Here is a 19,253-nt window from a genome sequence, read left to right on the forward strand (position 1 = left end):
TGGCCCAGGAGGGAGGCTGAGTGTCGACCAAGCCCTCAATAAGTAAAAGACAAAATATTAAGTATTGAAAACTGTAAGGTGCATCATAAAATTGAAGATCACAAACTTTGTTCACCTGTAAAGCAATTAGTTCTCCTCTATAGTATTTTTCATTAGGGTTCTAATATTTAAGTCCCCAACATGGAGTTCTTGTCTTAGGCTCCCATAAAATTCAGGGAAGTCTGCAAATTTCTGACGAGAAAAAAATTACATCTTTTATTAACCTCTGTTTGAATGTTAACATTGAGTTCAGCTGTGAATGTGGGTGACAAATCAACAGTAACTGTGACTTTGCTACCAATAGTGGTCAGGGTTTTTCCAGTCATGCCACAGTCATTGCAGAACTCTTGAAATTTGTGCTCATCGTTCCTTTCAAATTATGATCTTTATTAGGCAAATATATTAATATTTAAAGCATTCCTAAATACATTGTTGTCATAGCATAATGTAAACATCTTAAATATATCAATGTAATTGATTTCTTTTGAATTTTAATGTAGTTAAGTTATTCACTTATCATACGGTTCTCATAAAAGAGGTCCAGCATCTTCTTCAGACTGAAAAGGAGCCCATGGTACAAAAAAAAGAAAAATAAGTACAAATTTCTGGTCTATTCTAATAACCAAGTAGCAAGAAGTTCTCAAACAACAGTTGTCACCAGAAGCCCACATTCTGGGAGAAGAGATAACTCCTAATTTCACTCATCATATGTGAAGAATCACAGGTTTGGAAACACTAGTTGTCACTTGTTTAAAAAAGGCTTCTGCCCTTCAAGAGTGGATGCTAGAGTTCTGGCTAATAAAACTTCCCCAATCAAGGGCAAACTCACTGTAAGACAATGGTGCAGGGGACAGTTTCTGTTTTCTCCTTTTTTGGCACTTTCTTACACACACACACATGTGCACACAAATGCCCACACACATAGTCAATCATACAGTGAAGTAGTATGACAATCAGTTGGGTGATGCCTCATTGCAGTTAGGGTGACCAGGGTAATGGGGTCATGCTTACTTGGTGTGGCCAGTTCTGGATGGGAAGTCCAGAGATACCATAGGTGTTTATGGTTGAGGAAATGAAAGTAGGCATTTGGAGGTCTAACTGCATTAGGCAGGAGATAGAACTTAACCTGGATAGTTTAAATGAAACAATTTCAGAAAAGAGACTATGGGCACCAAGACCAGGAAGATGTGAGGAAGAAATATCTTTACTCCCTTGCTCTCTTCTCCCCTTCAAGTCTCTTGTAACATCTCCACTGGCTAAACCCAGTGGGAGGTCAACAGCAAGGCATCTTCTGGAACATAAAAAAGCACATGCATTGTGGAGAGTGGACCTGGGGAGTGGAGGCAAATGAGGAAATATGAGGTAATTATCAAGATCCAACAGATCTAAAAAACCAGAGGTTTGGGCCCTCCCTGGTAGCATGATGGGTTTAAGCACAGCTCTATGAAGCCTCCACAGCCACTGCAGCACAAGTTCCATCTGTAGCTAGGGAGCTGACCCACATGGTGTGGCAGACCTCCCTTGACCTGCCCACTGCTCCCCTTTGCAGTGTATCTCAGTACATCTGCCTGTTCTGCTCCCTACTCTGTCTCTGGTGAATCCTCTCACCCCTACCCACACCTCTGTCTTCCAGTTCTGTATGCATAAATAAATAAATCTTTTTTAGAAAAGTGAGAGGTTTACTAAATAGATTATCAAAGAGAAGATAATACAGTTATAAAATAAGGTTGCGTTTTCACTGGAGTTAGTTTGAATGGGTTTTTTACCTTGCATTCAAATGCTCCCTGACTGACAAAATACAAAGGTGTTGAGAAATGAAATTGTATGTCTCTCCTCAAGCAACCACTAGCACTGCTTCCCACTTCACTCTCTCCATCTCAGACATGGTCTCTGGAATTTATAACTAGGACACTTTCCACACAAGAGATGACATGTGTCCTATTTAGGGGTGAGTATCTAGGAATGAAATTGATGGGTGAAGTGAATGTGCAAATATATGTTTCTGGGTTTATTGATAATTTCCCTTAATATTTTACAGAAGTGAAAAACTGCTGACTTTAAAAATTTTTATAACATAAGCAAAATTTGTTCTCAAGGCTTACCTGGTGTAGCTTCTCAGCCAGGAAATCTAGAATGGTCTGTCCCTCTATCAGACTTCCTGCGGAAGCAGCGTGTGTCAGAACTGCTGACTAATTATTTGTCAGAAGCAATGTCATTTCTGGCCTGCTACTCAGTGTGTGGAGACCCTAAAGCTGCACTGCTGTGCCCTGTTCATTTTTAAAAAAGAGTTTTTTTTTAATTTGTTTTTTTGGTATAAGAACTGGGGTGTAGGCCAGAGGTGTGAGGGTAAGAGGGTTCACCAGAGACAGAGTGGGGAGAAGACAGGAAGATCTACTGAAATACACTGCTGAAAGCAACTGGGGAGCCAGGAGAGGTCTGCTGCACCATGTGGGTCACCTGCAGGGCTGGAGATCAAAGTCTTGGAGAGCTTCATAGTGCTGAGACTTTACCCTTTGGACCACGAGGAAGGCCATTCCCTGTTGATATCTGAGAGGCACTAGACAGCCCTCTGTAGTCCACCTAGGTCAGATGTCTAGGAGAAAACCAGGCACCTTTGTACAATTCACTCCCAAGGTAAGAAGACAAAACTAACTTAAATGGCATGTTCCACCACTTGCATGCTCCTGCTTGCTCTAACAGCAGCCTGTCCAAAGTGACCGTGGAATGTTCTGATAGGTTCCAATAAGTGGATTCCAATGTGGAGAATATGAAAAACAGCATCTCCTTTGGAGGCTGTCAGCATTCCCCACACATGCTTGTGATGGACCATTTTCCTGGGGGCTATTTGTGCTGGTAGAGTGTCTTATTTGGTTAAAGAAAAACCATAAGATAGCATCAAAAACAAATAACATACAGGGAATACACATCCAACAATGTTTGTGGACTGAGGCATTGCAGATGGAAGCAAGGGTTCAACTGTGGGCTAACAGTTACTTGATATAGGGAAAAATGTTTGTTGTTCTTAAGTTCTTCAAAACCAAAGAAACGTTTGACCCAAAACCTGCAAGTGAGTAAACCATTCCTTTAGCTGTTTTCCTTGGAAGCAAGTGACTGGAGCAGGGAAAGAGTAAGCTGACGAGGGGCCCTTGGCCAAGGACACATAGCTTATTAACCCTTTCAAAGTACTTGAGAATGTTTCAGGTCATGTGATGGTACCTTATGAGCTATCTCTTCCATGATGGTTTCCTAATCCCACCAGAGTAGTGATTGAAGAATAAAGTAAATCAGAGCTCTGTATTAGTCCTCTTGTTGGGAGTAGAGGTCTGGTTTTCCCCTAGGGATTTAAGAAGTTCATGGACTGCCAAGTAGAGCGGCCACTCATTTATGCTGAGATTGTTGGCTAATAGAGCAGGGAGCATGTTTACTAATTTGGTGGATAACACACTCATGAGAGGGTGTCAGACCTTAAAAAATAGAATCTATATTCCACATAACCTTGCTGAACAGGAAAAGTAACCTGAACTTAAGCTGAGAAAGAACAGGTCCGGGCCAGTTTGTTAGGGAGGAAATGTACTGCCCAGAAACCCAAGGCCAAGCAGATATCAAAGAGGATGAGTCAGCAACATCTTTACACTGGACTGTTTTTTGTGCTCAGATGATGTTTTTAGTCACAGTTACTAGGGCACACTTCAGAACTTTTTGCAGGGATAATGGATTTGCAGCAAAATATCCAAAATCTCAGTCAAGTTTTTTGGTAGTCAACGACAGGCCTACTCAAGATAGTAGGTTTGGTTTGCGGTAGGTCAGCCAAAGGTGCATAAAAGAGAATTGGCGCTTTGCCTCCGAACCTAGGGAGTCGTGGAGTAATCATGAACTTTTAGTTTGGCAGAACTGGGGTTAAATTTGAACTCTATTATGATCTAGAACTTCATGTTTCTAGATTTTAGTTATTATTATTTTTTTAAAGATTTATTTATTCATTTATACAGAACTGGGGTACAGGCCAGAGATGCGGAGGGTGAGAGGATTCACCAGAGACAGAGTGGGGAGCAGAACAGGCAGATCTACGAAGTACACTGCTGAGGGGAGCAGCGGGCGGGTCAGGAGAGGTCTGCCACACCATGTGGATCTCCTCTGGGGCAGGCAGGCGGGGATCGAACTCATGCGGAAGTGGCTTAAGCCTCTCAGTGCTGTGCTTTAACCCGCTGCGCCACCAGGGAGGGCCCGATTTTAGTTATTTTGATGCTAAAGTAATTACACTAATTTTTCAGGGCTCCTGTGAAGATTAAATGAAAAGTATATATGAAAGTGTTTGTCAAAATTAAATGTTAGGGAAGTGGGGCCTCCCTGGTGGCTTAGGGCTTAAGTCTCAGTGCTATCACTGCTATGGTATGAGTTGGATCCCCAGCCAGGGAGCTGACCCACATGGCACAGCAGACCTCTCCTGTTTCACCCGCTGCTCTTCTCAGCAGTGTACTTCAGTCAATCTGTCTAGCAGTGTACTTCAATCAATCTGTCTGTTCTGCTCCCCACTCTGTCTCTGGTGTATCCTCTTACCCCTGCATCTCTAGCCTATACCCAGAGGCCTATTTTGCATACCAGTTCTTCTATGCAAATATAAGTAAAATTTTTTAAAAAGTTAGAAAGGTCATCTGTCATTTCTTCTTTATACCTAACTTAAGTCTTCTTTTCTTATAAAAAGTCTATGTGAAGGCCCTCCCCGGTGGCGCAGCGGGTTAAAGCACAGCACTGAGAATCTAAAAGCCACTTCCTCATGAGTTCGATTCCCGCCTGCCCCGGAGGTGACCACATGGCGTGGCAGACATCTCCTGACCCGCCCGCTGCTCCCCTCAGCAGTGTACTTTGTCGATCTGCCTGTTCTGCTCCCTACTCTGTCTCTGGTGAATCCTCTCACCCTCCACATCTCTGGCCTGTACCCCAGTTCTATATGAATAAATAAATAAATCTTAAAAAAAAAAAGTCTATGTGAAAATGGGGAGTCCCTAACATTGGACTGATGAGATGTGCAGCTGACTGAAAAAGGATGTGAGCCACTAAGCAGAAGGAAGAGATCCCCAACATGACCAAAGACCCAGAACAAAGCAAGAGGAAGTACTCCTTCATCGTCTTCAGCATGGATGGTCAAAGTGTGCTTGTAGCAAAGCTATTAGCCCTTTTCAGTCTTTACATGGGGCCTAATAGTGTGTGCCATTTAAGTGAGCTATTGAGAGAATTTTGAAAATTCAGCATGAATCAAATAATTAAGAAACATTTTTGAATCACTTAACATGTAATCCACAAGGTAACTTCAGCCTGGGCTGTTCTAACTGCATTCCCATCTGAGGCCAGAAAAGAGACCATGTCTTAGTTCTCCTCCTAGTTCAATATTCCATGACTATGAGAGCATAAGGAAATGAAGATGCATCATGTGATATTAATTGCTTTATTTTTTTTTTTTTTAAAGAAGTCTCAGAAGGGGCCCTCCCTGGTGGCGCAGCAGGTTAAAGCACAGCACTAAGAAGCTAAAGCCACTTCCGCGTGAGTTCGATCCCTGCCTGCCCCGGAGGTGACCACATGGTGTGGCAGACCTCTCCTGACCCGCCGGCTGCTCCCCTCAGCAGTGTACTTCATTGATCTGCCTGTTCTGCTCCCTGCTCTGTCTCTGGTGAATCCTCTCACCCTCCGCATCTCTGGCTTGTATCCCAGTTCTGTACGAATAAATGAATAAATCTTTAAAAAAAAGAAAAAAGAAGGCTCAGAAGGGAGGCATCCTACACAGCTACTTGACATAGTGGAAAGAACCTGGAGTTATCAAGACATGGGCAGGAACTGGAGCCCAGGCAGACTACCTAAGTGACTTCCGTGATTAACTCAGCCTCTCTGAGCTGTGGAGTCTCCATCTGTCAGTTAAGGATGACAGCACCTGCTTTATTAAAGTTTGTTAGAAGAAGGAAATGATATTCACAGAGCACAGTGCATCTAAGAGGCAGGGGACACATTCTCGCTCTTTCCTCCTGTAATTATCACTGCTGCTAACTGTACAAAAACACCCACAATTTTATTCTTTATTTTTTGCAGACATTTGATACAATTCTTTTTCTTCCCACTTGCCAATGAGAAAACCTGAAGAAGTTAGCACAGAAGTTAGTTGTTGGCCAAAGTCTTAAAGTTAGTCACAACCCGGTGATTTCTTAGATTGTCAAGGAAATGGTAAGAACACCCTCATTGTGCTATGATGAAGATGCGGCTGAGTTCCAGAAAAACAATCTTTCTTTGTCACTTTTGTAATTTGTTGTTGCTTTTATTTGATAGGAAAGACATGATTTGTATCATAAAATAGACTTGAGGATTCAGTAAGGGGTCAACAGTGTTTCTTTGTCTCTTCGTCTGGTTTTAGCCAGTTTTAGGATTGATTCACAGAAGAGGGATGAACTCTGTAGATCTTGGGAATTCTTACAGATAAGCAGAAGACTAGAAATCCTGGTTTGTAGCACTCCCCTGCTGTTTCTCTGCACTGAACAGAGTGGCATGCTTCAGAATAAACAGAAGTTATTTTGAGTGTTCTCCAAGAGGGAATTCTGGTTTCTGGTCATCTTGGAGAAAAACTAGTCGAAACAAAAGCTTCCAAAGCAGCACTGGTGGAACCACGGTCTTTCTTCTGCCACCAACCTTAGCAGGTCTTTCTCCCTCAGGCTCAAGTTCACATGACAGGATAGGACAACTGCCCGCTAAGATCCCTTCTATCGCAAAGGCTCTGATTTATGTTCTACTATTTAAAAAGTGGTTGGATGGGTGAATTTTACTAATAAATCCATAATGCAGGAATGTTATCTACTCTGGGGAAAGAACCCAGGTGCCACTTAATACTGCCTGTCAGTGTGAAAAATTTGACACTTTGACCAGCCCATTTTTCTTTGGTGTAACCCAGATCATGGGGGTGAGAACTGAAGATGGCCTTTTAGTCCTTCCCACACTCTTGACAAACCCCAGAATGTACTAGGTTGGCTTCTCTGCCATAAATCATGCCTCTGGAATGAGATTTATAGCCCCAAACCCACCAGAGCTGCTTAAACACCCTCAGAAGCCAGCAGGGCTCACTGTCTTAGGTCAGTTGTTGGGGCTTTATTTAGGAACTACCCCTTCCTAATATTACTCAGCAATCAAAAAAGACAAACTCATGTCATTTGCAGCAATATGAATGGAGCTGGAAAGGATTATATTCAGTGAAATAAGTCAGAAGAAAAAAGATAAATAACAGCTGGTCTCACTTATATGTGGGATATAGAGAAACCAAACAAAAAGTCAAGAAAAAACCAAAACTGGCAAAATTGGTAAGTTGACCACAGTGTCTGAGGCAGACAGCAAAGAAGGGCGATGGAGAGGAGGCAAAACAAGAGAGGGGTGAACATAAGGGCATATGGTGATGGTTGATGGGTGACATGGCAGTGGGAGAACTATGGGAATGGCAACCCCATAAGAAAAAGATGTTAATCTATCTTAAAAAATTCAAAATAAGTTGTCATTTCCTAGTTCTAAATCTAGGTGACACTCATCCCTTCCCTGGTGGCACAGCGGGTTGAAGCACAGCACTATGAAGCTGTCAGCAGCCGCTGCAGCATGAGTTTGATCCCTGGCCAGGGAGGTGACCCACATGGTGCAACAGACCTCTCCTGTCTCACCTGCTATTTCCCTCAGCAGTGTATTTTGGTCAACCCACCTGTTCTGCGACTCACTCTCTCTGGTGAACCCCCCTGCACCTCTCGCCTATACCCCAGCTCTTGTATGCATAAATTAATAAATCTGTAAAATAGAGCATCCCTTCCCTGAAAGTTCACTCTCCCTGGCCTCCTTTGCTCCGTCTGTTTATGTATAGTCTGTCTCTCTGAATAGTCTGCATGAATAGATTCTATAGAATGGAACGCTTCTGTGCAGGCTTTAGAACCAGGTAGTTCTGGCTTTGGGTTCCGACTCTGCCACTTACATCATGTACTAAGTAACAAGTCAATGGGCCTCTCTAAAGGTGAGTTTCTTCATCTGTAAGACCAGAATATAAATATCTTCCTTGCAATGTTATTGGGAAGATGGAATGGTATATCCCATTCAAAGCACTTAGCACAATATTAGGTATATTGCAATTGATCAAGACATGGAACCTATTATTGTTATTCATTAAAATACAATCTCAATAGATGTTTGTGAGACAAGAAAAGAATACTTTTTTCCAATTAAGTTCAGATAAAAGGTGATGAAGAGGGTGCCATAAAGAATATGAGATTCAAAAGCATTCCTTGGGCTGGTCACATGGAGGCACCAGGCTTTAGGAATGAACTCACCCCTGACCAGCCATGGGGCAAGAACTGGCCTTCCGCCCAGTATTTCCCATTGATGAAGAAGAGGCCTGCGATCATGATGAACACCCACACTGCCAGATTCAGCACATTGAGGACGTTGTTGAGGCCCACGGAATTCTTGACCCCCAGAGCAACGATGATGGTGACAATGACAGCGATCACCAGAGCCAGAAGGTCAGGGTAGGACTCTTCACCTTTCCCTACAGGGGAGAAACATGAATTAGTACTGTCCAGAGATGAGGGGAAGTGTCACACCAACTTGTAGCCTCCTCCACATCATCCATGCTCAACGAATGGAAGAGTGGTCAGTGGGTCAAGGAGGAAGGTGAAGGCACTGTGTGTGCACGTGGGTGCTGACAGTGAGGCCACCCTGCAGATACAGGTCTCTACTGGCAGAGGGACAGGCTTTGGTTGACAAGATGACCTGTTATCCTGAACCCAAAATTGGGCAATAATGCTCACAGACTCGAGGCACAGAACATTCGAAGTGAAGACAGTCTTGGGACATTGGAATGTACATAGAGTCTCGCATGTTACTTAGAAACTTCTTTATTAACTTTATTTTTACTGCTCATTTTGTAATCCACACATTTCCCTTTTAATTCCAGTAATCTTTTTATTATTAGAAAACATAAAAATGTGCTTCTTCAAAAGTTATTATAAGAATGGGATTCTTTCCATTTATGTCTGTGTGGTTACGGAGGAAATGAGTGGGGAGCATGCCCAGCCTGGTTGGTCTTGTCTGTTGGCCAGGGGACTCCTGCCCTCTATAGAGTGGAAAAGGCACTGCTTTGAAGCCAGTCTCCTGAATTTTACTTGGGCATTTTCTCCTAACCACCCGACTGGCCTTGGATTTCAGCTGTCAAGTTGAACAGTTAGACCAACTGATTTTGAAAGACTGGCGAACTAAAATTCCATGCACTCAGGACATGGAGCAGATGTAGTCTCCATAATTTTAAAAAAGATTTATTTTATTTATTTATGCATACAAGTACAAGGGTGTAGGCAGGGGGTGAGAGGATTCACCAGAGACAGAGTGGGGAGCAGAACAGACAGATTAACAAAATACACTGCTGAGGGGAGCAGCAGGTGAGACATGAGAGGTCTGCTGCATCATGTGGGTCAGCTCCCTGGCCGGGGATAAACTCATGCTGCAGTGGTGAGGGTGCTTCATAATGCTGCACTTCAACCAGTTGTGTCACCAGGGAGGGCCCAGTCTCCATACATTTTATCTTAGCAGGACATCTGGGTGCTTAGTATCTTTGCCAGTTTTTGTGGGGTGGAGAATACAAAGTCAAATGATTTGTACATGGCCACAGAATCAGCCTCTGAGATTCTGGAGCTAGGTCCCAAGGTCCCCTCAACTATTGTCTGACTTTCTACAAATGCAGACGGATAATCAGATACCAGGATGGGAAGTGGGCAGCAAGTGATGGAGTCTTACGTCTTAAAATATTTGTCATGTGAGCATCTGATTACTTAGCATTCAGTTATAGTAGTCCTCTTTGATCTCTGCTAAACTGGAATCTATTTTGCTTCTTTATAAACATTTTCTTATTTAAAAATTCATGTTTTTTATGAAAATTAAAACAAATCTTCTGATGATATCACTTGAGAAGTTTCTTACAATTCCTTTTCCTGCATTGGTCATATTTATATAGTTATTGACAGGACACATATACAGTTTCTATCTTTTGTCAGGTGATATGACATCAAAAGCATATTTCATGTTATTACAAATAATAATACTTTTAATTGCTAGGCTTTTAATAGTCTTGCATAATATATCTGTTCCATTGTAGAATATTAAAGTTGTTTTTCATTTTTTGTTATTATAGATATGGCTGTGATGAACACATTTTTGTGTAAAATTTTTATGGAAATTAGACTGAATTCCCTTAATAGATAGGTTCACAGTGGAAGGATTAATTTACCAAAAAAAGAGCTATTATGAAAGTTGTTGATACAGTCTGTCAAATTGCATTCTGAAAGGGGAACATATTATGTAGGCTTAGAAAAATTGCAGGTTGGGGTAAGAGGATGTGACAGGTCTCACCCAGGCCATTGAGGGTCCCCACGCTGTTCACCATCCAGCGGCTGATGGTATGGTTGGCCAGGGAGTCAAACATGCTGCTGAGAGCACTGGCGCCCGCTGCAGTGCCAATCAGGTACTCCAGGATCAGGTTCCAGCCGATGAAAAATGCCACAAATTCCCCAACAGTGACATAGCTGTAGGTGTAGGCTGACCCCGTGGTCTTGGGGACCCGAACTCCAAACTCTGCATAGCAGACACCTGCATGGATGGGCAAACACACAGATGGTGGACTTCAGGAGATGTGTTAACCATCTGGGGCAGAAAATATTGGAATTGCCAGAAACTTAGAAGAAATACACAGAGTTTTATGGACATAAGGCAACTTCTGACTTCCTAACATCCTTCCTTTACATAACACATATACTTTTATTTTTTTTTATTAAGATTTATTTATTTATTCATACAGAACTGGGGTACAGGCCAGAGGCTCAGGGGTGGTGAGAGGCTTCACCAGAGACAGAGTGGGGAGCAGAACAGGCAGACCGACGAAGTACACTGCTGAGGGGAGCAGCGGGCGGGCCAGGAGAGGTCTGGCTCGCCATGTGGTCTCCTCCGGGGCAGGCGGCAGGCGGGAATCGAACTCATTCGGAAGTGGCTTCAGATTCTCAGTGCTGTGCTTTAACCCGCTGCGCCACCAGGGAGGGCCAACACATATACTTTTAAAAATAACATACTAGTTTAGTTTTACATCATTATATGCCTTTTCCCATCTCAGTTGTAATCCCCATCACCATAGTCCAGGGCACTTCCTCTCTCTCCCTCTGCCGTTTTTGATCACATTCCCCACTCCATCCCCATAAAATGTCTCTGGTATATGGCTGTTCATTATAATTATTATTGTTTTCTCCCCTGGTCCTTTATACTCCTGCTATGAGTGAAACCATCTGGTATTTTTCCTTTTCTTTCTGGCTTATTTCATTAAGCACGATCTTTTCCAGCTCCATCCATGTTGCTGCAAAAGGCATGTGCTTATTTTTTTTGGTTGCTGAGTAATATTCCATTGTGTATATGTACCACATCTTTTTAATCCAGGATATGACACATATTTTTAAGTGCCTACTCAATGGACACCATTGAATACTAGACACACTAAGGTTAAGTGAGGCAGATTTCCTGATTGCAAAGCATCTATTTTGCAATCAGAAAAGAGTTGAAATTATCCCACATGACCAGTTTTAATACTACAGAGTATGGGCCCTCCCTGGTGGCCCAATGGGTTAGGACACAGCATTGAAAAGCTAGCTGCAGCTGGTTTGGTGTGAGTTTGATCCCCGCCCAGGGAAGTGACCCACATGGTCCTGCAGACCTCTCCTGACCCGCCGGCCACTCCCCTCAGCAGTGTACTTCTTTGATCTGCCTGTTCTGCTCCCCACTCTGTCTCTGGTGAATTATTTCACCACTCCTGCACCTCTGGCCTGTACCCCAGTTCTGCATGCATAAATAAATAAATCTTAAAAAAATAGTACAAAGTATGAAGTGTTATTGGAGTTCTCTGGGGTGAGTACCATTCTTCAGTTGTGGGCAGCAGGGAGGAAAGAGGGACCTTTTTGTTTGCATCTTGGACAGTGAGCTGGGTTTTGCTAGAAAGAGAAAAGTGGGGAAAAGATGGTGTCAGGCAGCTCAAGAGGCATAGATGGAATAATACTTGCTGGTTTCTTTAGGGAATGAGGAAGATGAGTCTGCAGAACTGGAACATACTAAAGTGATCAAGGGAGCAGGGCCTTTTTAATAGGTTGGAGGAATCTAGCTGACAAGGACTGTGCAGTTGATCTATTTTAGCATTTTTTAAAAAGATTTATTTATTTATGCATATTAGCTAGAGGTGAGGGGAGTGAGAGGATTCACTAGAGACAGAGTGGGGAGCAGAACAGGCAGACTGACTGAAATACACTGCTGAGGGGAGCAGTGGGTGAGACAGGAGAGGTGTGCTCTGCTGTGTGGGTCATCTCCCTGGTGGGGGATTGTTACCTCTCTGGCCAGGGATCAAATTCACGTTGTAATGGCTGTGGATAGCTTCATAGTGCTGCATTTTAACCTGTTGCACCACCAGGGAGGGCCCTATTCTAGCATATTAAAGCGTTGTATTGGTTATAAGCCTTGTTTTGCGTACAGCGTCTTTCTTAAGAGCCCAGTCCATAAAGAAATTAAAACAGGTGACATGGTTTAAGATAGGTAGGAGATGTGAGGTAGGTCTACTTAGGGTCTGTGCTCCATCCCCCACCCTCCCCACAGTGCCCGACCCTCCTCTGGGCACCTCCAAAGCACAGCATAGGGACGAGCATCAACTGCTCATTAAGATTGTTCTCTAACATCATACACAATGCAGCTGAAACCAGACCTGGAATTATATATTTAATGACAACTGGGGCTAGAACCGAAGTCTCCGGATACTGCTCTCGGAGTTTTCTGTTTCACTCATTCATTTATTCAAAACATTTATAAGTGATGTTTCTATATTAGATTCTAGGGATGAAAAGATGAAGAGAGAGAACCTAATTCCTCCTCTTTGGGTCTTACAGTCTAGTGGAGAAGACAGGCTTGATAACCGGCAATATAATAAAGGAAGAAAGGATATATTGGTTGTGGGGGTTGAGTGGAAAATGTGTGAGATGCTTTAAAGGACTGCAGAATTGAATTTTGAAGTATACAGTCAGACAGTCAGAAGGAAGAGGGAAGAGCTAAAATCTGGAGTGGAGGGAATTGTGTAAGACAGTGATAGGCCACCTCTGCAGTCACATAGGTCTCTGGGGTCTGAACATCTTGAATGCAGCTCAGAGGGTCACAGTGTGGGTGATGGGCTGCCAGTAATGGACACTGGTCTTGATTAATTGTTTTGAACATACTGGGTTTTTGATCCTGCCTACTGGGGAGGTAGAAAGTTTGACGTTGTAATGGCTGTGGATAGCTTCATAGTGCTGCATTTTAACCTGTTGCACCACCAGGGAGGGCTGATCTGGAAGTGGATGAGGTCAGTGATTTGTCATCCATGAAGTTAGCTCCTCCCATTACCTGCCCCCTCCCAGACTCAGGATTCAGTTCAGCGTACCAATCCGGCCTAAACATGTCGTCCAGAAGGTCCTCACCAAAGACAGACAGCATTGTGCAGACATGCTTGTTACCCAGAATGTTTCACTTTCTTAGTTTTCTTAAGACATTTCTGTTTACATATACCTTCATGACAGGGTTAGATATGTTACACATTTGGCTGTGACTACTACTGCTGTCTATATACATGTAAGGGGTATAAAGAGAAATCTCAGGAACTTAGAGAGAAATAGAGTGTGAATTCTCTTGGAAACATTCCTCTGCAACGTTGGATCCCAGATGGTGGACAATGAAGTCTCCCCATCCTGCCATCTCCCTTCACAAGCTGGTTGCTGCATCCTGAGAAACATCTCTATTGTGTCCTCAGAGAGTCAGGAACCTGTGATCTCGCGCTGATGTTCTTTTCCTAATGTTCTTGGGTAGCCAAGAAAATTGTGGGTTTGTTTTCCAGGGTGTAATCTCCCTTCCTCTCACCTCCTTGCTACTGTCTCTTCACCTGAGAAGCCTTGGCCACTCCGTCACCTGTCAGCAAAGTCGAGGCAATTTTTACAAATGCGTCTGGAAGAAAAGCAATTTGTCTGGGAATGCCTACATTTCTTTGTGTCTTGGAAGAGACTTATAATTTTTCTGCCAAAGCAGCCTCCGGGGGACAGGAGGAGCCTGTGTTTAGGGACGGGCAGTGTCTTCAATCAGAGCGTGTGCCACACCATTAGTTACCTAGCCTGACAGGCCTCCAATTAGAGTGGGATAGGGAACAGAGCTCGCCAGCTCTCCACTGCAGCCCCGCTGTGTCCAGCTGAAACAGGAAAGAAAGAGGCTGTCCTCACATTCAGGGAAGTCACCCCTGAAACAGATGAAGGAAGTTCAATAATTTGCTGATTAAATGGGACCAGACTCTCTGCTGACTTTCCTTCCTAGATTTCTGTCTATAAAAGTATTGTGGAGGCTATGGAGGCCTGGCTTCCATAATGTGGTAATTCAAGTATTATATTGCTTGGTGGTGCTCTTGCTAATTGACATCATTAGTATACATTATGTGGCTTGATTACTTTACCAGATGATGAGGATGGTATTAATTATGATACTAATTATAATACTCATGTGGTTGCTTCTGATGAAAGAGCACAGATTCTGAGGAAAGACCACGAAGTGGACTCTTCCTTATGGTTAATTGTTCTCTGAGCCCATTTTTGGTTTCCTGTTGGTCTTTCTGTGTTGCTGAGGTCGCAGGAGCCTGGATGTGCCCTTTCCTTTGCTCCCAACACTGCTTCATAAGTGACCTCAGGTTAGCCAGAGGCCCAGAGAATTGGGTGGCTTGCTCAAGGCCACCTGTAGTGAAACTTGGGTTGCCATTTGTCATGCTCTTACTGTGTGTCAGGCCCTGGGCCAACTGATCTGTGTGCATTTTCCCACTTAATTGTATAATCATTTTCTGGAACTCTGGCCAGAGAGTTAGTAGAATCTAAGTTTTTATGTGTGTGTTTATAAGTTTGTGTGTGACACCCACTATGGGGGAGGGCTCTGGTGGTGGGAGAGCTATGGTGATCACATCCGAGGGGAGAAATCCTATACTGTCAAAATATTAACAAGGATGTAAAATAATGACACGTCACTTAAAAAAAAAAAAAAAAAAAGAGGCCCTTCCTGGTGGCGCAGCGGGTTAAAGCACAGCACTGAGAATCTAGAGCTGCTTCCGCATGAGTTTGATTCCTGCCTGCCCCGGAGGTGACCATATGGCGAGGCAGACCTCTCCTGACCCGCCCGCTGCTCCCCTCAGCAGTGTACTTCGTCGATCTGCCTGTTCTGCTCCCCACTCTGTCTCTGGTGAAGCCTCTCACCGCCCCTGAGCCTCTGGCCTGTACCCCAGTTCTGTATGCACAAATAAATAAATCTTTAAAAAAAAAAAAAAGAAATAGGAAAAATATTCCTTACACAATGATTTACTTTCTAACCTATTAATTAAATTTCCAGAGTCTCCGAGCAATAACATACTTTCCTAATACTTACTTCATTGGCTAAATTTCTATTTAAATTTCTATCTAATAATTATTTTTAAAAAAGATTTATTTATTTACGCATACAAGAATTAGGGTACAGGCTAGAGGTGTGTGTGTGTGGGGGAGGGAGAGGGAGTGTGAGAGGATTCACCAGAGACAGAATGGGGAGCAGAATAGGCAGATTGACTGATGTACACTGCTTAGGGGAGCAGCAGAAAGCAGACAGACAGGAGAGGTGGGCCATGTGGGTCACCTAACTGGCTGGGGATTGAACTCAGGCTGCAGTGACTGTGGATTGCTTTATAGTGCTTTAACCCTTGTGCCACTAGGGAGGAGCCTAATACTTAATTTAAAAAAGAAAAAAAAACTGTACCACAAATAAGTTTATTGTGATATGTTACAGATATATGTGTGTGTGCATGTCTGTATATATACACACATATGCAAATACCTGCACACTTGTCTGTGTTTTCAATTGCTCTGTAAAAATGATTTTGAGAGCAAGATCCATGAAAATAGCTAGAGGTGAGGGATAGTATGAAATGTTTGCCATGCATGTTAATAAAGCATTGCTTTGCACATACATCAAGCACTTGTAGGCACTCAGTGTGTCCAGGGAATACTGTGTCCAAGATGAATGCATCCCATAGTTGCATTCTATTGCATGCTGTTTCCTCATCTCCATGCTGACTCTACCCTTTGCACTGTGATGTGGGCCCACAGGACACCCCAGATACTGCCGTCCCCCATCCAAAGGCGATCCATTGGAATAACCTTTCATCATTGTCTCTGTTCGCTATGCCAATGCTCACACCTTCACTTACTTGCAGTGTTTTTCCTTCAGTTTTACTCCTACTCCTCGCCCACTTTCTTTCCTTCTCTGCTGTTACTTCTCATTTTCCATTTCTGTCTGCTTGTAGCCATTTAACACATTCCTGCCCTTAACTCTTTTTCTCCATACCGCTTAGCTTTGGTGACTGCACTGGCATACTGGGGCTAGGGAAGTTTGCAGGAGCCCCCTGATTCTGAGATCAGCCTAGCACTGTGTGGAGGGGCAGGGAGGGGCCAGAGTGAACCCAATAACCACCCGGCACAGATGAAGCTCCCCAGCTGCTATGGTCAGTCAGCACACTCCATGCACAGAGCCTCCCTCGTCCCTGCTGTGAGGGTGACACTGGTGGGCAGTGTGACCCCTGTTCATGCAATGCTATCAGCATCTCAGCTGCTTAGGCCATTGTGCCTCAATCATATCCAGTCTTAATCAGGAGAGAGTCGAGGTTGCTAACATATCTTTCTTCACGTTGTCTTGATACCCTGTTTAATTTAATTTTACCCCAACTTTAAAAAAAGATTTATTTACTTATGCATACAGAACTGGGGAACAGGTCAGAAGTGCAGGGGTGGTGTGAGGATTCACCAGAGACATAGTGGGGAGCAAAACAGGCAGATCTCCTGAAATACACTGCAGAGGGGAGCAATGGGCCAGACAGGAAAAGTCTGCTGCACCATGTGGATCAACTCTGGGGCTGGAGATCAAACTCACACTGAGGTGGCTGTGGCCAGCTTGCAGTGCTGTGTCCTAACCCACTGCGCCACCAGGGAGGACCCCATTTACCCCAAGTTTAAATTATTATATATATTTGTTTTCTGAGGCTCAGCTTCTTTGTCTGCTTTGAAGCACTGCCAGTTTGTTGGAGGCTGTCCCTGTGGAGAGGGAAATGCCGCTGGGACAGTTAACTGCAGGGCATAAAGTACTCTCTGCACGAGGTACACCTGGGGAGAGGGTGCGCAGGGACCAGTCTGCTGGGTCTTTGGCCAGGTGTGCACAGAGGGGCTTTGAAATCTGAACCAGGGGCTGCTCGTTAGCATTCAGGTCAAACCTGGCCTTGTTAGATTGGACACGTGGTCGACGGTAGTGATAATGACAACAACAAACATGACTGAACGTCCACTATGTGCACTGGCTCTCCTTGAATCCTGGAAATACCATTGAGGGGAGCAGTGGGTCGGTCAGGAGAGGTCTGCAGCACCATATGGGTCACTTCCCTGGCTGGGATCAAACTCATGCTGCCAGTGGCTGTGGATGGCTTCATGGTGCTGCACTTTAATCCCTTGAGCCATCAGGGTGGCCCCTAATAATTAATTCTTTTTTTTTTAAATATTTATTTATTTATTTATGCATCTGGAACTGGGATACAGGCCAGAGGTGCAGGGGTGGTGAGAGGCTTCACCAGGGACAGAGTGGGGAGCAGGACAGGCCGACTGATGAAGCACACTGCTGAGGGGAGCAGCGGGCGGGTCAGGAGAGGTCTGCCACGCCATGTGGATCACCTCCAGGGTGGGGGATTGAACTCATGCTGAAGTAGCTTTAGCTTCTTAGTGTTATGCGTTAACCCGCTGTGCCACCAGGGAGGGCCCTAATTAATTCTTAAAAAAAAAAAAAGAGACAAGATCTCATTCTTCACAAGATGGTTATGATGTGGAGAATATTATTTCCATTTACAAGTGGTGAATCCAGATCTAGATAGCTCTGATCAGGACTTCCAAACCTTTTCTACTTATCAGCGCACATCTAGAAAATGGTATTTGTATGACTATGGGAAGAAGGTCACCTATAATAGGGAAAGTTGCTCTCTGAAATAGCTGCCTGGTGTCCCATCCTAGCTGCCACCTAGGGATGGGGGCTCAATACCTTAGCGCATCTGTAATTTTTGGAAACCTGTTTAGGATATTCTAGATGAGTCACACAGTAAATGGTGGAGCAGGACTTAAAGTACCATAGGCAAGCTGCAGGGAAAAATTGTATTAGCCTCCCAGTTGAAGCATGGGCTTTGTGTGTGTGTGTGTGTGTGTGTGTGTGTGTGTAGCAAGCAAGGAATTGGGACATCAAAGCTATCTTTACCTATCTTTTCCTCTTTTGCATCCTAACCCATATAAGCAATCTAATCCAAACTCTTTATTGTTCAGGGGAGGAAACTGAATTTGAGAGAGGTGAATGACTTGCCCATGGGTCCTGAGTGACTGACGGGCAAAGTAGGAAGTAAGTCTCCAGTGTCCTGAGCAGTGCTTATGATTCTTTCATGTGTGCCTGTCCTATTTTTTCACATCAACCTCACACTCCTTGACCTAGAGTTCCTCCTGCAGCGTCCCAGCACACCCTGCCACGCTGACCCCAGAAGAGGTGGCCAGTCCTCCCAGCACACACTACCTGCTCTCGGGGTGACCTGGCCACTCTACCAGGTGCGGTAGAAGATGGAAAAGAAGCCCAGGTCTTCAGAATTTTCTGGAGAGAAGTAAATTTCACAATAAGTAATCTGAGAAACTTGCAAATTTCCATGAAAAAGCTCTCACCTTCTCTAAACTGGAAACTAACAACCTTCTTACAGGGCTGTCAATCCAGACTTTAGGGAAGAGCGACAGGCACTTCACAACACCCTTCTCACTGCTGACAGGTGACAAAAGACTCTGAACTTAGAAGTCATTTTCATGACCTGGGTTAAGAAGTTTTGATCTAAGAAAGTGCTTTCCTATTCAGTGTAAGAGGGTGAACTTCAGGCTTTTCTGAACCCCCCCCCCCATAAGAGTGAGGGTTTCCTTGATTCACCTGATTTACTTTAGTGGGTTTTAAATTTGGGGAACTGTGTCTGCACGACAGAGTTTGGAGATCTCTGTAGCCAGAGAGAATTGAAGGTAGTTTCACTCTTTGCCTTTAAGTGCTTTGTAGCC

General features: G+C 43.9%; 1 protein-coding gene across 1 annotated transcript in view; it reads right to left on the bottom strand.

Moving 5' to 3' along the window:
* SLC7A14 (solute carrier family 7, member 14) overlaps positions 1–19,253 on the bottom strand; it is a 118,759-nt gene that overhangs the window by 23,630 nt on the left and 75,876 nt on the right. The window contains exons 3-4 of the mRNA XM_012732846.1: positions 10,447–10,683; positions 8,373–8,590 (exon numbers count right to left, since the gene is read on the bottom strand). Coding sequence (XP_012588300.1) covers positions 8,373–8,590; positions 10,447–10,683 — 455 coding nt within the window. The remainder of the gene's footprint in view (positions 1–8,372; positions 8,591–10,446; positions 10,684–19,253) is intronic.

Source organism: Condylura cristata, unplaced genomic scaffold, assembly GCF_000260355.1.
Source record: "Condylura cristata isolate star-nosed mole 26May11 unplaced genomic scaffold, ConCri1.0 scaffold00003, whole genome shotgun sequence".
NCBI lineage: Eukaryota > Metazoa > Chordata > Mammalia > Eulipotyphla > Talpidae > Condylura > Condylura cristata.